The sequence below is a fragment of the Vombatus ursinus genome, unplaced genomic scaffold (genome assembly GCF_900497805.2).
Source record: "Vombatus ursinus unplaced genomic scaffold, bare-nosed wombat genome assembly UNPS02014832.1, whole genome shotgun sequence".
Classification (NCBI taxonomy): Eukaryota; Metazoa; Chordata; class Mammalia; order Diprotodontia; family Vombatidae; genus Vombatus; species Vombatus ursinus.
The window spans coordinates 17,941,873-17,960,565 of NW_020954610.1; the positions used below are offsets into that span (position 1 = coordinate 17,941,873).

The 18,693-nt window shown below is 37.4% G+C and overlaps 1 protein-coding gene across 3 annotated transcripts in view; it reads left to right on the forward strand.

Annotated features, from left to right (window-relative positions):
- KIAA1958 (KIAA1958 ortholog) overlaps positions 1 to 18,693 on the forward strand; it is a 222,300-nt gene that overhangs the window by 124,789 nt on the left and 78,818 nt on the right. For 2 of the 3 annotated variants that reach the window (XM_027839528.1, XM_027839527.1), the window contains exon 2: positions 13,437 to 14,631. In XM_027839528.1, the coding sequence (XP_027695329.1) occupies positions 13,461 to 14,631 (1,171 nt within the window). In that variant the 5' untranslated portion in view covers positions 13,437 to 13,460. Of the gene's footprint in view, positions 1 to 5,225; positions 5,258 to 13,436; positions 14,632 to 18,693 lie in introns of those variants that run through there. The other variant, XM_027839526.1, reaches the window with a different exon arrangement.

Genomic DNA, 18,693 nt, shown 5'->3' on the forward strand with positions numbered 1-18,693 from the left:
TTGCCAAGAAAACCCCAAATGGGGTCATGAAGAGTTGAACACAACTAAAAAATGACTGAACAACAGTTATTTGTTCATAGTTATTTGTATGTTGTCTCCACAATTAGATTGGGAGCTCCTTGACTGTCTTTTACCTTTTTTGGTATCCCAAACACTTAGCACAGTCCTTGGCATATGATATGTGCTTAATACATGTTTATTGACTGTTTGACCTACTGGTGGATTCCATGACTACACTTCTGCCCAATGCATTACATATTCGTTACTGAGAACCCCACTGCAGCATTGCACCTATGAATAGGACAGTTGGCTAATCTGAAGGAAAGTCCTTGGTATATTTCTGTATTCTTGAGGAGCCCCCCAAATTGCTCCTCTATTACCAGAATTAAGGAGTCAGAGAAGTTGAGGTGTGTAGGGTTATGAAGGTAGCAGTTGCTATCATAGCCCAGAGGAATGCATCCTTCTTTCTCTCATGCTTGGACTGCCTGGAGTTCACACACAAAATGAGAAGCAGGCTTTCTTTGCTAATGTTCATAGACTTTAAATGTTCATCCAATGTAAAGTCCCTTATATTGCTGTTGAAGAATTGGAAGTCCTTGAATGAGGAGGGTTGGGTGAGAGGGAAGGTTCTAAATAAACTCTCTTAGAGACAGAGTAAAGCAGCTATAGAGACCATCAGATCCCCTTTCCCGAATGGCTTTCTCTGTGTTTCAGTGTTCAAGTTTCATAGTGTTGTGTGTCCAGAGGGAGGTCTGTTTGTTGAGCTGTAATGCTGAGCCTGCCTGAGGTCTTGGGCCCAGAGGTTTCCATAGGATTTGGTAGTGATGAACCTATGTCACAAGGTTAACTACAGCTGCATCTGTAACTTCTCAGCTAGTGCCTCTTCAGCATGCCTGTCAGATGTGGGACCCTGAAGTTCAAGGATTCCTATATAGCTCTACTTCATCCATGTTACAGCGATGATAACTTGAGGTAATGAAATCAGTATGCTGGAACCTCCACATAAATACTTAGGCACTGATAGCTGGTGATATTCTAAAGAATGGTTCTCAAAGAATGGTCCATGGACGCCCAGGGGTTCCCTGAGGCCAAATTTGTTTTGGAAAATTAAGTTTTTCATAAAAATATGCTATGTATGTTACCGTACAATGGGTTTATTATTGGTATTTCAAAATTAATATTTTTTAATTATCAGTTTTAATTTTTAATACTATGTGTATAAATAGATAAAACCCACATAAACAAAAGCTCTTTGGGATCTTCAATAATTTTTAAGAGTGTAAAGGGGTCTTGAGATCAAAAGTTATTCTAAAGACATCTACAATCCATAAGCTATTCATTTACCCTAGGAACAATTGATTGTCCCCACTATTTTAAATTATGTATAGAATGACTGTGATATCCATATAGATAGTTACATTATATGTAGTATGGTTCAGATTTGGAAACCTCCTTTAGCCTACTTACAAATGACCAGATGAAACTCAACCATTTGAATAACCATTTAGACACTTCAGAACAACTGAAGCTGAAAATATTGAGGAAGAAGGCTTTTATAGTAAAGCTCATGTCAGGTTATATATGACTTAAGCTAAGGAGGATAATGTAAACAGTAAGTGAATCCAGCATCAAAAGGTGATTGTAACATTCTATTTAATGCAAATAACTTGAAAGGGTAGAGAAAAGCAACTGAAGTAATTTCCACTTAGGCTGGAGTGAGTGAGTTCTGGCTTTGAATAGTATCAAATAGTTCTTTGAATTTGGGCATGATGCATCTGACCATTCATAGAAGCAGGCACTTATTTGCACATAAGCAGGGTTTTACATAAAGATTACACGTTGTTCATATTGAGGCATTATCGGGAATTTATGGAATCCGTTACTTTTTTTTAAAGTAGCTTTTAAGTTTCAGTGTCATTTCAGTGTACTTCAGAGCAGATAAAACAGTCAAGAGAATTTCTTTTAAAATAATTTTATTTTCACAAATATTAAAGTAATGACTTTTAAAATTGCAGTTAAATTTGTTTTAAAGACTCATCTGTTTACCCTAAGAATAGACATCAGATGCACTTCCCTTCCTTCTCTGTAGAAGTCAGGGAGTATGAGTGTGAAAACCTGCATAAGATGTCTGACATGGTTGATAGGTTGGTTATATATTTTGACAACTGCTCCCCCCTCCCATATAAAAGGGGAGGCCTTTTTATATTTGTTATAAAGGGTAGCTTTCTGGAAAATGGAAGGGGGAGAGAAATTAGAAATTGTAGGTGATATAAAAAAAGATAATCAATAAAATTTTAAATATCTGTTTTTTTACATATGACAATATTCTTGAAGGGATATAATTGCAAAATTAAAATGATCATTTGAAAACTAATAATGATACATATTGAAATAAAATAAAATTCTGAGTTCTGAGTTGCCGCTTTGTAAGCCCCATTTGAACAATTTCACTAATTTATTCAGTTCAGACAGAAATTCTTTGTGAATTGAAAGCTACTTTATAAAATTTAGGATTTTTTTTCCACACTGTCTGAAAGTTTGTTATAAGCTTCCCTTTGTTTTGATGTTCCATGATGATGTTCTTATAAAATTCTTTCTTCCTCCTATATTTTCATACTTTATGATTTTTTAAATAATTTTAATTGCCTTTTAATACTCCAATTACTTAGATACATTTCAATATTCATAATACTGTTATAGATTGCCCTAAGTCAGTAGAATATGGAAAAATTTGGATTATATGATACATTCCTTTGGTTCTCCCAAGTACTGTAATTAGTAAAATAAATAAAATGAGGGCCAGAAAAAATCTATTTTCCTATTTCCACTCAATAAAAGGGTCAAAGTTATTTCTGAAGTTTTGTTTTTCTTTCCAGCTCTACTAGTAAATGGGTCTGTCAACTAAGGTGGCAGCAATTTTCAGACTATTTGCTATAACCCCCACCTTGAGTTTGTGAAACCTTTCTAGGAAGTCCTTGAAAGAAAATATGATGTTATATGTATTTAAGTTGAATCTGCTGGATTCAGGCGCCTAGGTGGCACAGTAGATGGAGCACTCAGCCTAGAATCAGGAAGACTTGAGTTCAAGTGTGACCTCGGACACTTACTAGCTGTCTAGCCAAGTGACTAACTGGGAAAGCCACTTGACTCAGTTTAACTCAGTTTCCTCATCTGTAAAATGAGGTAGAGAAGGGAATGGCAAATCAATTCAGTATCTTTGTCAAGAATACCCCAAAAGTGGTCATGAAGAGTTGGACTTTACTGAACAACAACTGTTGGATTCCTTACAAGAAGCTCCCTCCCCATGCTACATCAATAATTGGGTTTTCATAGTGTAAAAGATGACACTAAAACGTTCTTTTTCCTTACCCCCACCTCTGCTCTCACCTTCATCCCCAAAAGGGTGAAAACCACAAGTCATTAAGCAAGATCATTGCAGCTGAAAAGTTAAGGGTTGACTCAATCTAAAAACAAATTGGTTGCTGGTTAATGTAGTGCCTTCACATAGTATGTGCTTAATGATTGTTTATTGACTAAGTGACAGAGAGATGTATTATTTTTCCTAAGAGAAAGTAAATAGTATAATCTGTTTGTTCCTCCAATTTATTATTGCTTTTTAAATTTCTATTTGTTTACTTTTAGATGTTATTTTTAAAATTCTGAACTTAACAATCAACAAGTAAAATGAACATATCTATGTACACAGTAGAACAGAAAAAGAGGATTGTATGTGAAACCAAAGATCTCTATTATGTATAGCTTACTTTTCTTTTCTGGTATATAAGTTCAACCTGTAGCTTTCAAAGGTGTTTCATTTTCATGGATTTGGTCTGGACCTATGATTTCTTCCAGCAAGGAAACTCCCTCTTCCAGTGCAGAGTAGCATGTAGTCTCAGAGAGTTACCTGGTGCTGAGAGCTTACCTTATTGTCCCAGAGTCACAAAGCTAGTATGTGTCAGAAGCAGGACTTAAATTCAGGTCTTCCTGACTCAGAGGCTAGCTTTCTACCCCCTAAAGCAGGCTAACTCTCCATCTGTTTCACATATTTGTAGATGCAGAGCTCAAAAGGACCTTAGAGACCATCTGCTCCAGAGGTATCAAACTCCTACTGCATGGACCTGCAGGCCAGCAAAATTCCCAAGTATGCCTGAACCAGATTAAGTTATGCAGCCCACAGGGATCCATTTGTATTTGAGTTTGACTCCACTGGTCCAGTCCCACTTTGTCTCATTTTTACAAGTGAGAAAACTCAAGCAGGCCTCTGGTGATTTTCCCCAAAATTGGGCAGTGACAGAGCTAAGATTTAGATTCAGATCCTCTGATTCCTATTTAAGGGCCCTCTCCATTTTGCTTCCCTCAAATAGGGACCTTATTTGCAAAATGAGAAGCCTTTGTATTATTTCTCCCATTTGTATCTCTAAAGGTTCTGGACAATAGGCAGCTTGTAGAGGCTCCTCACTTACCTCCACTTTTTCCCCACTGATTATCAAATCTCCCTAGGTCCTAGTGGCCACCACAGTTATTTGTGAAGAGGTTTCTTGATGTGTTTCAAAGGTAGTACAAAAAACGGCTGCTGCATCAGAAGACGTTGGTGACTACAGCGTCCAAAACTGGGGATATTGTTCATTGGCACTTCCCTGGGACCATGACCACTTTGGGATATGGTTTAGTACTCTACACTTTTAAACAAACAAACAAATAAAATTTAAAATAGTGCACATTTTTACTAGGTTTCAACCCTAAATATTCACACACCTACACAGAGTTAGCCTATAATTTTGGACAAGGTGTCCCAAAAGTCTTGGTATACTTTTTTCCCCACTTACTAGCATTTTATTTTTTCCAATTACATGTAAAGATCATTTTCAACATTCATTTTTATAAGATTTTGAGTTCTAAATTTTTTCTCCCACCCTCCCCTTTCTCCCCCCAAGGAGGCCAGCAATCTGGTATAAGCCATATATGTACAATTGTATTAAACATTAGTCATGTTGTGAAAGAAGAATCAGAGCAAAAGGGAAAAACCACAAGAAAGAAAGAAAAAAAGAGAAAATAGTATGATTTGATTTGCATTCAGACTCCATAGTTCTTTCTCAGGATGTGTATAGTATTTTCTATCATGAGTCTTTTGGAATTGTTTTAGATTGCTGTATTGCTGAGAAGAGCTAAGTGTATCAAAGTTGATCATCGCATAATGTTGCTGTAACTGTGTACAATGTCCACCTGGTTCTGCCTCCTTCACTCAGCAACAGTTCATGTAAGTCTTTCCAGGTTTTTCTGAAATCATGCCTATTCATCATTTCTTATAGCACAATAGTATTCCATAACATTCATATACCACAACTTGTTCAGCCATTCTCCAATTGATAAACATCCCTTCAATTTCCAATTCTTTGCCACTCCAAAAAGACCTGCTATAAATATTTTTGTAATTGTGGGTCCTTTTCCCTTTTTTATGATCTTTTTAGGATACAGACCTAGTAGTGGTATTGTTGGATCAAAGGGTATGCACAGTTTTATAGCTCTTTGGGCATAATTCCAAATTGTTCTCCAGAATGGTTGAATCAGTTCACACTTAGTATACTTTTAAATCTTATATTAAGACTTAAAACTGCACCTTGAAGATAACCCTGTATTTGGCAAGACTGTCTCCTTTGTGTCATGGAAATGTCCGATAAATTAAGGGAAGGGACCACTTCTTTCATCCCTCATGTTCTACATGAATTTTTTTATATTAGTATTTATATCATTTAGTCTACAGGCCTTGCTCCTGGATACATTATGGAGGCTGGCACTTTTCTCTTCATAAGGAAGGCTTTGTTCATTGATGGAACCAAATAGAAAATATGGAGGAATGTTGCATTTTTCAAAGACACAACCAGACCCTGCTACCAGCCACACCCCCTCTAGCTGTTTGCTAGAGTAAGGCAAAGGACCTGTAGTCATAGGATTTTTTTCTCCATAGCTCCTGTGGATAAACTAATCATATACAGTAAATCTTTATGGGGATATACGCTCCTCCACTGAAGAATGGAATGGTGAAAAGTGTCAGTCTGACTGCTTTTCCCCTACTTAGTTCATAAGTACATTGTAGGTCTTGTCTATAATAATAATATTAATAAAAACAACAATAATAATAACTAACATTTATATAGCACTTACTATGTACCAGACACTGTGCTAAATGTTTTACAATTACAGTTTTCCCTTCCACATCATGAGGGTTAGAAGTGTGGTGCCCTTGTGATCTGAAAAATCCATGTAAAATTTTTGGGCCCTCTCTTTGTACCAGAGAAGTCTGAATTATTATGGTATCAAAAGATAAAATATGCTGATATTGTATAATACTATACATATATTTTATGCATTTCTGAATTTCTAAACTTTTTCTGTACCATCTGTTGGCCTCTGCATTTCATCTGCAACTTTGCAAAACTCCCCAAAAATTTCCATTTAATTTCTTTTTCGGATCCACAACATATTGAAACCATGATGGGGAAAGTCATGATGTGGAAAGGATAGCTGTATCATCTCATTTGAGCCTCACAATAACCCTGGGAGATAGTTGCTATAGATGAGGAAACCTGAGGGAAACACAGGTTACATGACTTGCCCAGGGTCACACAGCTGGTAAGTGCCTGAGGAGGGATTTGAACTCAGGTCTTCCTGACTCCAAGCTCAGGGCTTTATCCACAGCACCATCTCATTGCCTCTATGAGGCTTGAGCACCCCAAGGAAAATAAGGCCATCACAAAGATATTATAAGAGACATGGTATTATTGGATTTAAGAAGACCTGAGTTCAAATCTTGCCTCAGCCACTTAATAGCTGTGTGACCCTGGGCAAGCCACTTAGCTCTCTATGCTTTAGTTTCCTCATCTGGAAAATGGTAATAATAATAGCACTTATCTCCCAGAGTTATTGTGAGATTTTATTATCTCTCAAATGAAATAATACATGTAAAGTATTCTCCAAATATTAAAGTGTTCTATAAATGCTAGTTATTATTACTATTACATATAAATCACTTTGAAAACCTTAGGATAGTCTAAAAATGTTAACTGTTATTAATGTTTAACCACATACTTCCATTTTCTCCCCTAAACATACATTCTTTTTTAATGTAACTATTAGAGTATGATATGTATAGCTTCCCTTTACCAACTCTATAGTAAATATTCTGACTGATGGAATGGAAAGAACCAAGGAAAATCAGATGATCTGATTTCTCTTTCTCTTCTTTTCCTCTTTTTATAGGCCATCCCTTCCTCTCTCCATGGTTTAGAAATTAAGAGGGAAAAAAGTCAATTTTCAGCAGAACTGATCAAGGTTATAAGGAACTTTTTATTGGTAGTTCGACCAGCCAGTTCCTTGGCCATCTGAACACATACTACCTTTAGCATTAGCTGTACCAGTTTCTAATTTCTATTGTCTACTTTTAGGCCTGTTTCCTTTCAGAATGTACCTCTTTGGTGATATTCAGATCATCTGGCTGTAAGCCGGTGTGCATTATGTGAAGATATAGTTAGAGATATTGCCAATGTCTCATTGCTTTCCAGAAAAGGGGAAAAGGTAGAGGGACAAGGAAAATATTTTAAATATCCCTTCAGGAGCTAGAGATGTTTGTCAGTAGTTGGGGGGGGGCAGGGAGGGAAGTCATGCAAATCAGATTTGTATAACATGGCTTACCTTTGAAGTGTGGGCTTAGCCTTGGAATAGTACTGCTTCTGTTACTATGATAATACTTGGTTTGTTCTTTCCGGCCTCGTTTCCCCATCACCCATGGAGAGAAACTGAACCCCTAAAGTGAGACAGAGAGAATAAAAGGTTGACTAGTGAAACCACCTGGAGTCTTGGTCTCAAAGGTCTGGTTTTTTTGTTTGTTTGTTTGTTTGTTTTGTTTTGTTTTGGTTTGTTTATTTTTTTGTATTTTGCTTTTTGGTGAGGCAATCGGGGTTAAGCGACTTGCCCAGGGTTACACAGCTTTGTTTTTGTTTTTGTATTTTTTTCCCTCCACCACAGTCTAATATAATTTTCCCATTAAAGAAAGGGTATTATTCTTACAAAACCACTTCAAGGTGCCTTTGGTTGCCATGACTGGAAATGTAGTTTCTAGTATTCTGAAAGCTCCACTTCATTTTCTCTCTCTCTCTAATAACTTTAGCCACTTACTCTCCCTGCCTTTGCAATGTCTGTATTCTGGCCTGGAATGCAATGCTTTGTCTTCTGGGGTCCCCAGTTTCCTTGAAGACTAACCCCAATGAGTGCCATCTTCTACATGAAGCCTTTCCCGGTTCCCCCAAGCTTATAGTGCTTTCCTCTCCAAAATTCCCTGTAGCTATGCCATTACATGTTTGGTATGGAAGGTGTCCCAAAAGTCTTAGCTATTAAAGTTTTGTTGTTCATTTATTTCAGTTGTGTCTGACCCTTTGTGACCCCATTTAGGGTTTTCTTGGCAAAGATACTGGAAGAGTTTGCCATTTCCTTCTCCAGCTCCTTTTACAAATGAGGAAACTGAGGCAAACAGGGTTAAATGGCTTGCTAGTAACTCACAAAGCTAGTATCTGAGGCTTGATTTGAACTCATGCAGATGGGTGTTCCTGATTCCAAGCCCTGTGCTCTATCCACTGAACCATGTAGCTACCAAGTTTATTAAGCTATTAATGTTTAAAACTACACTAAGACCTTAAGACCACCCTTTATCCCTATCTATGTCTACCTACTGGCTCTTCTAACCCAGACTGTAAGTTCTTCAAGGGCAGGGACTGTTTCACTCCTGTCCTCTAGTACCCAGCTTAGTGCCTGCTAGATAGAAGGTGCTAAGGCAACTTTTTTTCCCTTCCATATTTTCCTTTTATTATGAACTTGACAAACATCAAAAACTGTAAATGTTTCCATATACAAAGAGCTGCAAAAGATTGTATTTGAAACCATAAACCCCAATTATGTGCTGTTTATTTTTAAAGTAGATGTTAAATTTAACATGGGAATACCAATATTGCTCTGATTGTCCATGTACCATCCTAAATTCCTTCTGTTCTCATTTCTGGATTTCTTAAATGTTTCATTGACTCTTTCTTTTTTTTTTAACATCTCTGTTTCTTTCCTATTTTCTTTTGCTCCCAACTCTCCTTCCACAAAATGAAAATTTTCTCTTGTAATAAATAAGTATAGTCAAGCGAAGAAAATTCCAAGGCATTTTTTGAAACAGAAGAATACATAATAGCCTTCAACACTATTTTGCTTATTGTTTTAAAATTTATTTTCAAGAAATTTGGTTTCTAAAGATGGGGAAAAATCAGCATTTCCTTTGTTTAATGGCCAAAGATAAGTAACATAAGAAACTTGTTAAGCAGAAAAGTTGCACGATGAGATATTATTTGCATTGCATCAACTCAACTCAGTGCTTATTATCCCAGGATTATTTATTTATTGTTCTATTCATTGGGGGCTTCTATTCTCTTTCTTTGTGCAAAAGGGAGTAGGTAAAAGCTTAAAGATTAATAGAGTTACTTTTAAATTTTTTCTACTTTTCTAGGCATCTCTGCAAATGGAAAAGATTCCAGATGGTTTTCAGCACATAGTCATATGATCCCTGTTTACTCTTTTGAGCTATTATCCCCATTTTATAGATGAGGAAATGAAGACAAACAGAGGTTAAGTGACTTGTCCAGAGTCACAAAGTATATGAGGTTTGAATTCAGGTATTCTTGCCTCCAGGCCCAGGATTCTATCCATTGCACCACCTATAAGTTAAAAAAAAAAAACAAACATAAACAGGGTATGGTGAAACAAGCCTGTAGCTGATGAGGTTGAGGCTGGTGGATCTCTTTTACTCCCAAGTTCTGAGTCACAGCAGACCCATACCCTGTCAGGTGTCTGCATTAACTCTAGGACCAGTATGGTGAGCCCTGCGGATTATTAGGCTGTCTAAGGAGGGATAAACTGAGCTAGGTCAGAAATGGTACAATTCAAAACTTATCAGCAATGGGGTCTGCCCTTAAGTGGATTCCACACTTCCACTCTGCATTTGGGGAAATGGAATACTCAGTCCTACATCCCTCATCCATCCCCAAAACACCACCAACAACAACAGCAACAGAAACCAGGATTGCTTCATAAATAATTAACAGGTAGAAGGAAACTTAGAGATCATGTAATTCAAACCTTTTATTTGATAAGGAAATTGAAGACTATAGAGTTGGAATGATGTTCAGGGTCACACAGGACTGCCTTGATACATTATCAGAAAATCTTTTTTAGAAGAATTAGCACTAGAACCCAGGACTCTGGTCTCTTAGTACAAGGCTTTTTACTGTAACATACTCCTTTTGCCTTCAAACCTACATTACATTTGGACTGTTCTGACACATTTTGGGGGCTAGCCAGTTACCATAATTAATTAGCAGCAAAGCCAGAACTAGAACCTAGATTTCCTGTTTCCTAGTTCATTGCTTTTTTCTTAGTCTACCAGTCAGCCTCCTATTTGTCCTAGGCAAATGTAAAAAGAAACCGAGGCAGCATCAGACACTTCCCGAGAGAAATAGACTAGAGCATCTGAGCTTATCCTACCTCAATCTCAGCCAGGGATAAATCCGTATTTTTTACATTTCTAGATTTCTTGATTACAATTTTCTTGGTAGCCAAAACAGGTATGTAAATCAGTTTTTAGTCATGTGAGTACTTCAAAGTTCTCCTTATTTTCCATGGTACTTTTTTATTTTTTGAACTCTAGATTTGGGAATTGTGATCATTAAAGGCAGTACTGTCTTTTTTTCTCACTTTATATTTAGCCTCTCCCTTTAATGTTAGCATTTTATGGTAAATGGCATGCTGAGATTTATTTTCTGAAATAAATGTATTTTTCAACTATAGTGATACCCCAATGAAGAAATCCCCTTGGAATTAAGTTCTTTTATAACAAAGTTGGCCGTATTTGAAAAAACAAAAACAAAAAGTTTTTCTACTATACAAAACACTGTTGGTTTGTGTTATAAATATTGTGCAAGCCAAAGCTACTTCTGAGCACAGCTTCTGTTTGTTGTCATCGCCGTTAATGACAAACAGGGCCCAGCATTAGACCAAGTTATATGAAAGTTCTCTGGCTTGGTTTTCTGTGACTTCTCTCTATTTTCATTTGTCCTGTGTCTTCTTGGTCCATTTGCCACATTTTTTCTACCTCGCCTTTCCTGTCCCCCTGTAGCCAACCAGAGCACTCAGGAAAGAAGTTGCCATCCAGACATTTATACTCATTGGTCAAGTTGATCAAAATGATGATGTCAGATGAATTTCAATTATTGAGTGGTTTGGGACAGACATTTGCATTTTATGTCCAACTGTGGAACAAAAATTCCCTGATAAAGGAATTTCAGGTAGTATTGGCAAATAGATGGGAGAAAATGGAAAGGGGGAAGCTTTCTTAAATCATACTACCTGACATACTGGCTGACACTCAAGGCACATCTGATTTAACCTTTTTAGGCTTCTTAAACTGGAGTCTATGAACTTGGTTTTTTTGTTTGTTTGTTTTTAAGTTTGATGAATGCTAGATGGGATATGGAAAAAGAGGTACACTAATGCACTGTTGGTAGATTTGTGAATTGATTCAGTCATTCTGGAGAACAAAATTGGAACTATGCTCAAAGGGCTATAAAACTGTGCCTACTCTCTGACCCAGCAATATCACTATTATGTCTGTATGACAAAAAGATCAAAGAAAAAGAGAAAGGACCTATATGTACCAAAAAAAAGTATTTATAGCAGCTCTTTTTTGTGGTGGCAAAGAATTAGATATTGAGGCAGTGCCTATCAGTTGGTGAATGACTGAGCAAGTTGTGCTATATGATGTAATGGAGTACTATTGTGTTGTAAGAAATGATGAGGAGATAGGTTCAGAAAAACCTAGGAAGACTTATATGAACTGATGCAAAGTGAAATGAGCAGAACCAGAAGAACAATGTATACAGTAACAGCAATATTGTAACAGTGATCAACTGTGAAAGACTACTCTGATCAATACAAAAATCCAAGACAATTTTGACCGACTCATGATGAAAAATGATATCCACCTTCAGACAGAGAACTGATGAATTTTTGAGTGTAGACTGAAGCTTTTTTTCCACTTTATTTTTCTTGCTTTTTTTTTTTTTGCAATGTGGCTGACATAGAAATATGTTTTGCATGACTTCACATGTATAATGGGTGTTATTGCTTGCTTTCTCAATGGGTTGGGAATGGGCAAGAGGGAGGGAAGAAATTTGGAAATGAAAATTTTTAAAAATGAATGTTAGAAGAAAAATTTTTAAATTAAAAAATATTTTGAGAACTGGCCAGGCATGGAGGCAGATGCCTGTAATGTCTGCTGCTAGGTGACACTGAGGCTGGTGGATCACTTGAGCATGGGGGGATTTAAATTTGATCAGGTGTCCACACAAAGTCCAGCATTGATATTGTGAGTCCTGGAAAGCAGGGGACCATGAAGTTGCTTAAGGTGGGATGAACCAGTTCAGATTAGAAATCAGGCCGGTCTAAGCTTCTGAGCCAATCAGCAGTGGGATTGGATCCATTAGTGGCTACTGAATTTACAGCCTGGGTAGGATAAGGAGAACCAGTCTCAAAAAAAAAAACCCAAATCCACCTTTTAAATTCTATGTATTTTATCATTTTATGCATTTAAAAACATTCCGAGAAAGGATCCATGGGCTTCACTAGACCACCAGAGAGGTCCATGACACACAATATAGATTAAGAACAGAAGGATATCCTTTGCCCTGTCATATTACCCTTAGCAACTTTCTGCTTTCCTAGTGAGGACAAGATGAGGTTTTCACCAGATCTATCGAGCTGAAAGCTGTTGGGGGCAGAGTAGTCTCATTGTCCTTGTCACCAGCTGCTTCCAGGTCCCAAAGCCTGTAATGTACTAGATACTAGCAAAGCTTGCCTTCCATCTGTTTCTGATGATCTCTGGGTTCTTCCCAATCTCCCCCGCCCCCCAGCCCATACAAATTACCCTTGGTTATTGTCGAGACCATCAGCTTCATATTTAAAAATTTTCAGCATTTCTGTTAGTATTCAGTGATATGTTTGTACAATCACACACCCCCATTTTTCTGATGTTCTAGAATGCTTTCTATTGCTCCTCTATTCTTTCACCTCAGTTATGAAGTTTTTAACAACAGACCCATGCTTATCTTTGGAGCACATCCTCTTTGATAACATATTGTATATACTTTTTAATTTGTTTATGGTTGTACCTCTCACTGACTTCAGAATATTCTGTGGGAAAAAACTCTCCCCACACTTTTTTTTGATGGTCTAATATGTGGTAGATGGTGCATTCCTTTTTTGATGGCAAAACTAATGCACTGGTGGAGGAGAAAGTATGGGCAGAGTTTCAGGTAGTAATGGATTTTTATTTTGATTTTTTTCCTCTCTAGGAAAGAAGCTGCTGAACCTGTAACATGGAGGATTGCCTTCATACCTCATCAGAAAATCTTTCAAAACTGGTCAGCTGGGCCCATAGCCATGGGACCATTTGTAGCCTCATTCCAAATCTGAAACATTTACTTTCTGAAGGTTCCCATGGCAACCTGACAGCAATGTGGGGCTGCAGTGCTGGCCATGCTTATCATTGGCCCTTGACCGCCACTTGTAGAGCCGGATCCCAGGAGAGGGTCTGTTTCCAGGACAACAGGAGTTTCAATTCTGATAGTCCCAGTATCATTGGTGTCCCCTCTGAGACACAGACCAGTCCTGTAGAAAGGTACCCTGGGAGGCCAGTGAAAACTAAGCTGGATTGTAACAGAACTAGAGACTCTTGTGATTTTTCTTACTGTAGTGAGCCTTCAGAATTGGATGAAGTTGTGGAAGAATATGAAGATGAAGCAACTCTTTTTGACATGGTTTGTGAGTCTTCTGTGACAGATGAGGACAGTGACTTTGAACACCAGACCCAAAGATCTCAGAACATTACTCGGAAAAGACCTGGAATTTGTCCATCTTCAATTCTTTCAAGCACCCAGTCACAGGTCATCGATGAAAGCAGCAGTGATGTCATTGTCAAGAAAATCAAGCAAGAGATTCCTGAAGATTATTACATTGTGGCAAATGCTGAACTAACGGGAGGAGTGGATGGCCCCACACTCTCACTAACACAGATGGCAAAGCCTAAAACCCAGGCTCACGCTGGTCCCTCTTACGTTGGGCCAGCCAAGCCGGCTTCCCATTTGGCCCCAACACTCAGCACAGAACTGGACCTGCAAAACATCTCTGCCTCTCCACCCATTATTTCAAGACAGACAGTCCAGAAGCCCATCAAGGTATCCCTGGCTTCGCCTAATCGAGGACTTTCTGGTACCCATGGGGCCAGCCAACAGGTGGCGATTCAGATGCCTGTGAGCACATCCCATACCAACAAACAGATTAGCATTCCTCTATCTGCTCTGCAGATCCCAGGACAAGAGGACCAAGTGGCTTCTGAGGAGCTGCTACCACCTCTACCCAATCAGGTCCCATCCTGTGAGGTAGCCCTGTCACCCCCGCTTAGCACAGAGCCAGAAGTGAGCTCTAGCCAGCAGCAGCCCATGGCCCTTCCCACCATCACAACTGAGGCCACAGCACAAACAGTACCAGGTATGAAATCTCCAAATATCCCATGGGCACAGAACATTATGTGCAGTTTTCTAATGGCATTTTACAGATAAGGCAACATGGGGTAGTGGAGAGAGCACTGAATTAGGAGACAGAGCATCTTGATTCAGATTCTAACTCTGTGCCTAAATTACCTGTGTGACCTTGGGCAAATTGGTTAACTACTTTGAGTCTCTTTGAGTCTCAGTTTCCTCATTTTCAAGGGTTAGATTAAAGCGGGGGCTCTTAACTTTCTTTATGTCATGCTCCCCTTAGGCAGTCTAGCGAAACCTATGAACCTATTCTCAAAATAATGCTATGAGTTTTTTTTTAAACTCATAATTGAAGGAAATGCTAAGTTTCAGTTCGAGTTTAGTAAAAGTAAAGATATATATATGTACATACGTATATTTTCCCCCCATCCAAGTTCATGGATCCCCTGAAATCTATTCATGAATTCCTTTGGTACCGTGGATCCCAAGTTAAGGACCTTTGAACTAGAATATCTCTATCAGTTCTTGCAACTCTAAATCCCGTGTATCCTGACAGTCAGCGTTTGTGAAATACTGTTGTCTACTTGGAACTAGAATTCAGGTCGTAATTATTTTCAGATAGGTATTATAAATAAATACATGACAGGTGAAAAGTATAAAGGATTCCAATCCAAATGTAGGACATAAAACAGTCAACATACATTAGCACTTTGAGCAGGATTTTAAATCTCGAATCCACCAGCTTCCAAGGGGCCCCATAGAGACATTTCCAGGGATCTGTAAACTTGGTTGGGAAAAAAAAATTACAACTTTATTTCAACATAATTTGTTTCCTTTGCAATCCTGTGCATCTTATTTTGTGCATGAAAATAAAACATTAACACTTGATATGTACTAGCTGTGTGACCTTGGGCAAGTCACTTAACCCCAATTGCCTTACCAAAAAAAACAAAAACAACAACAAAAATAAAACATTTATACATTAAAATGAAACATTATTTAAAAATATTCTGATAAGGAGTCCTTAGCTTTTACACAACTGCCCAAGAGGGTCCATGACAAAACAGGTTAAAAATTCCTTATCACTGAGATGTACTATGTGCTATGTGCATTGCTTAGCAAGGCTCATGCTGTACAGATATACAGGTAGATCTGACATTAAATTAGGGTTTCATATAGAAAAGTTGCTTTTAAATATGTTTTAGTTTTTAATGACAAAGTTCTTTAAGAAAAGGTTCTTAATTACTGTATTTGAAGGCCGGTTGATGCTTGAATGTACTACGGATAGGCTTAAGAGATGTGTTCCTAGGTCATAATTTTTCCTTGCTCAAAGCAACTTACAATTTCCATATTTTTATCAAGATTTATAATCCCTATTGTATTTTTAAAAAAGGTCCCCATGGAGGTTATAACATAATTTCTGGAGATTTTACAGATATATCTCAACTTTTTTTCTGGGTTGGTTTTAGGGTGTCACTCCTTGGAAGTGGCAGTGGGATTAGTGAGTTGGTAACTTGGGATCCTTTTTAATGTTTGATTTTAATGTTCATTGTTTACTAGATGCCAGCTTTTTTCTGTCTCCCATTTCATTCCTGCTTTTTTTTAAACTTACTATCTAAATTCAGTATATATGCTACAAACTCAAATATCATATAAAAGAGATGGTTATAAGCAAAGATGGAAAACAATACCAGGGTGCCAAGGTCAGAAATGCATGACATTTTTCTCAAGTTTATTTTGGTCCCACTTAATGGTAACAAGTAGGATAGGCTTCCTGGAATAAATGAGTGAATCCAGGCGCCCTGAATTCAATAGTCAGCCAGAGGTACCCATGCCCTACACTAGGGATGATTAGTTCTTTGCTGTGCACCTGCTGAGATATTTTTTCTAGTTATAGACCAAACTATGACCTCATTCCTATAAGAAAACCTTTACCTGATGATTTCTCTACCACAATCATGATGTTTATCATATGTCCCTTTAAAAGAGAGGGAGCAAGTCTGGATAGCAAGTTAGCAAGTCAGTCTTGGAGCCAGGAAGAACTGGGTTCAGTTCCTGTCCTTGCTGCACATTGTCTGTGTGACCTCAGTAAGTCACTTAATCTCTCAGTCCTTCAGGCAGCTGTCCAGAACTAAATTGCTGACTTGCATTAGAAAATGGAGTTTCTTCATCCAGGATTTCCCTTTACCAATGAAGACACAGATACATCCAACTTTTAAAATGCTTATATTTTAATTCAGAGTTATAAATTAATAATAATTCATTCGTGTCAGCTTTTTAAGGTATAGCAAAAGACTTTACACTTAAGAAAATCTGACTTTCTGGCACCTATGAATTGGCTATTTAGAGAATAACTGCTTTCCTTAAAATGGTTTTGTTACTTTTTTTTTTTGAGGACTAAGGCAGGATGAAGTTTCAGAAAACAGTGTAATTTCAGAGACTTAAACTATGTAAAATTCCCTGCATTCCAACTTAATTGATATTTGTAAGTTGAATTAAGGAATTTGTTTTGTAAAATGGTTTAGTCTGTTCCACAGATAGTTGTTTAAGTGCTGGGCCATTAACTTACATTTAAGAGTTTACGATATATTTATGCTAATAAATAAAACAATGTGAAGTCTTACTCAGTACTAAATAATACAAATAGCATTTTAGCAAAGGAAATAAGAGCATACTCATGCCCCAAAATTAGAAAAGAAAAACTTAAATATCTTGTCTTGGTGTAGACTACATTTTGATTTCCTGTGTTTTCTTCCACCTCTGCCCTGTCCCCCTACCCCTAGCCCACCTCCACTGAATGTTTAATAATGAATAGAGAAAGATGCAGCCTTGACTTAAGAAAAGTGTCAGTGACACTTCCTGTCTTTGTGACCTGGAGACTAGTCACTGAACTTCTCAATCACCTGAGGCAACCCTCTAAGACTGGGTTGCAAGACAGATGCTGGTTGATTAAATCACAAGTCTGGAAACTCCCCCCATCACCACATCTGTGCGTGTCATCCCCAACCCCCAGTTTAGCTCTTCTTTGTAACAAAGAAATAAAGAGTAATTACACCAAAGTGTTTTTTCAGCGACTTTCATTTGAAAGATTTCGGTGGTTTTGGTTCAGTCTTATAAGCAATATAGATCAGCTTTGGATTTGAACATTCAAGGAAAGAAAAAAAAAGGAGGAAGCTTTGGTGTAGGATTCTCTTTTGAGTTGCATTTGATGTTATGAACCATTATTTTTTTTTTAAAAGGATCCTCTACTGCTGAAATATCATCCTTCTTTTGGAAGTGCTTTTGAATTTCTAGGTACCCTTGGTTCATTCATTGTTCTCAGTGGCATTTTGGGGCAGAATTGCCAATTTCGAATTAAACTTTGATCTTTAGATGGTGAAACAGTTTCTGATATTTATAATAATATTAATTTATAGTATCTAATCTTTATTCTCAACATGAACCCAAAGCATTTGATATTAGAGTAGGTCCAAATGCATCTGAAATCTGTGTTTAGATTAACCTTGAGCAATTAGCATAAGTAGATAACACTGCCTAGGCCATAAGTAAAAAGGAATTCAAGGATGCTCCAAAAGAACCAACCAATCGATAAATTAGATATGCTTATCATGAGTTTCTGTATAAGTTTGAACGTTTGCCAGATCATTGCAGAAATGGCTGTATGTCATTATGGTAAGTGGTATCTATGTATTTATAAAAATAAATAATTAGGTTGAACCAGCTAATCTTTTGCAAGGTCCCTTCTAGCTCTGACATTCTGTGATTCTGTGGTGATTGCAGAGCCATTCATAAAGAAAGATAAATAACTGGTTTTTGTTATTTGTAATACCATTAAAATGATGTATTCCAAGTAGAAATCACCTTAATTTGCCTACAAAAATGTACAGACAAGGTTAAGAATTAACAGTCTCAGTTTGGGGAAAAAATAGCCTTTTTTTTTTTCCCTCCAGGCAATCTCCATCAGCCAAAACCTAAGCAAACAATAACAAATGATATTATTGAAATAGTACAAAGCTACCAGTGAATAAGATTCTACAAATTCTATTAAAGTTCTACAAATGTATCAGTTTTA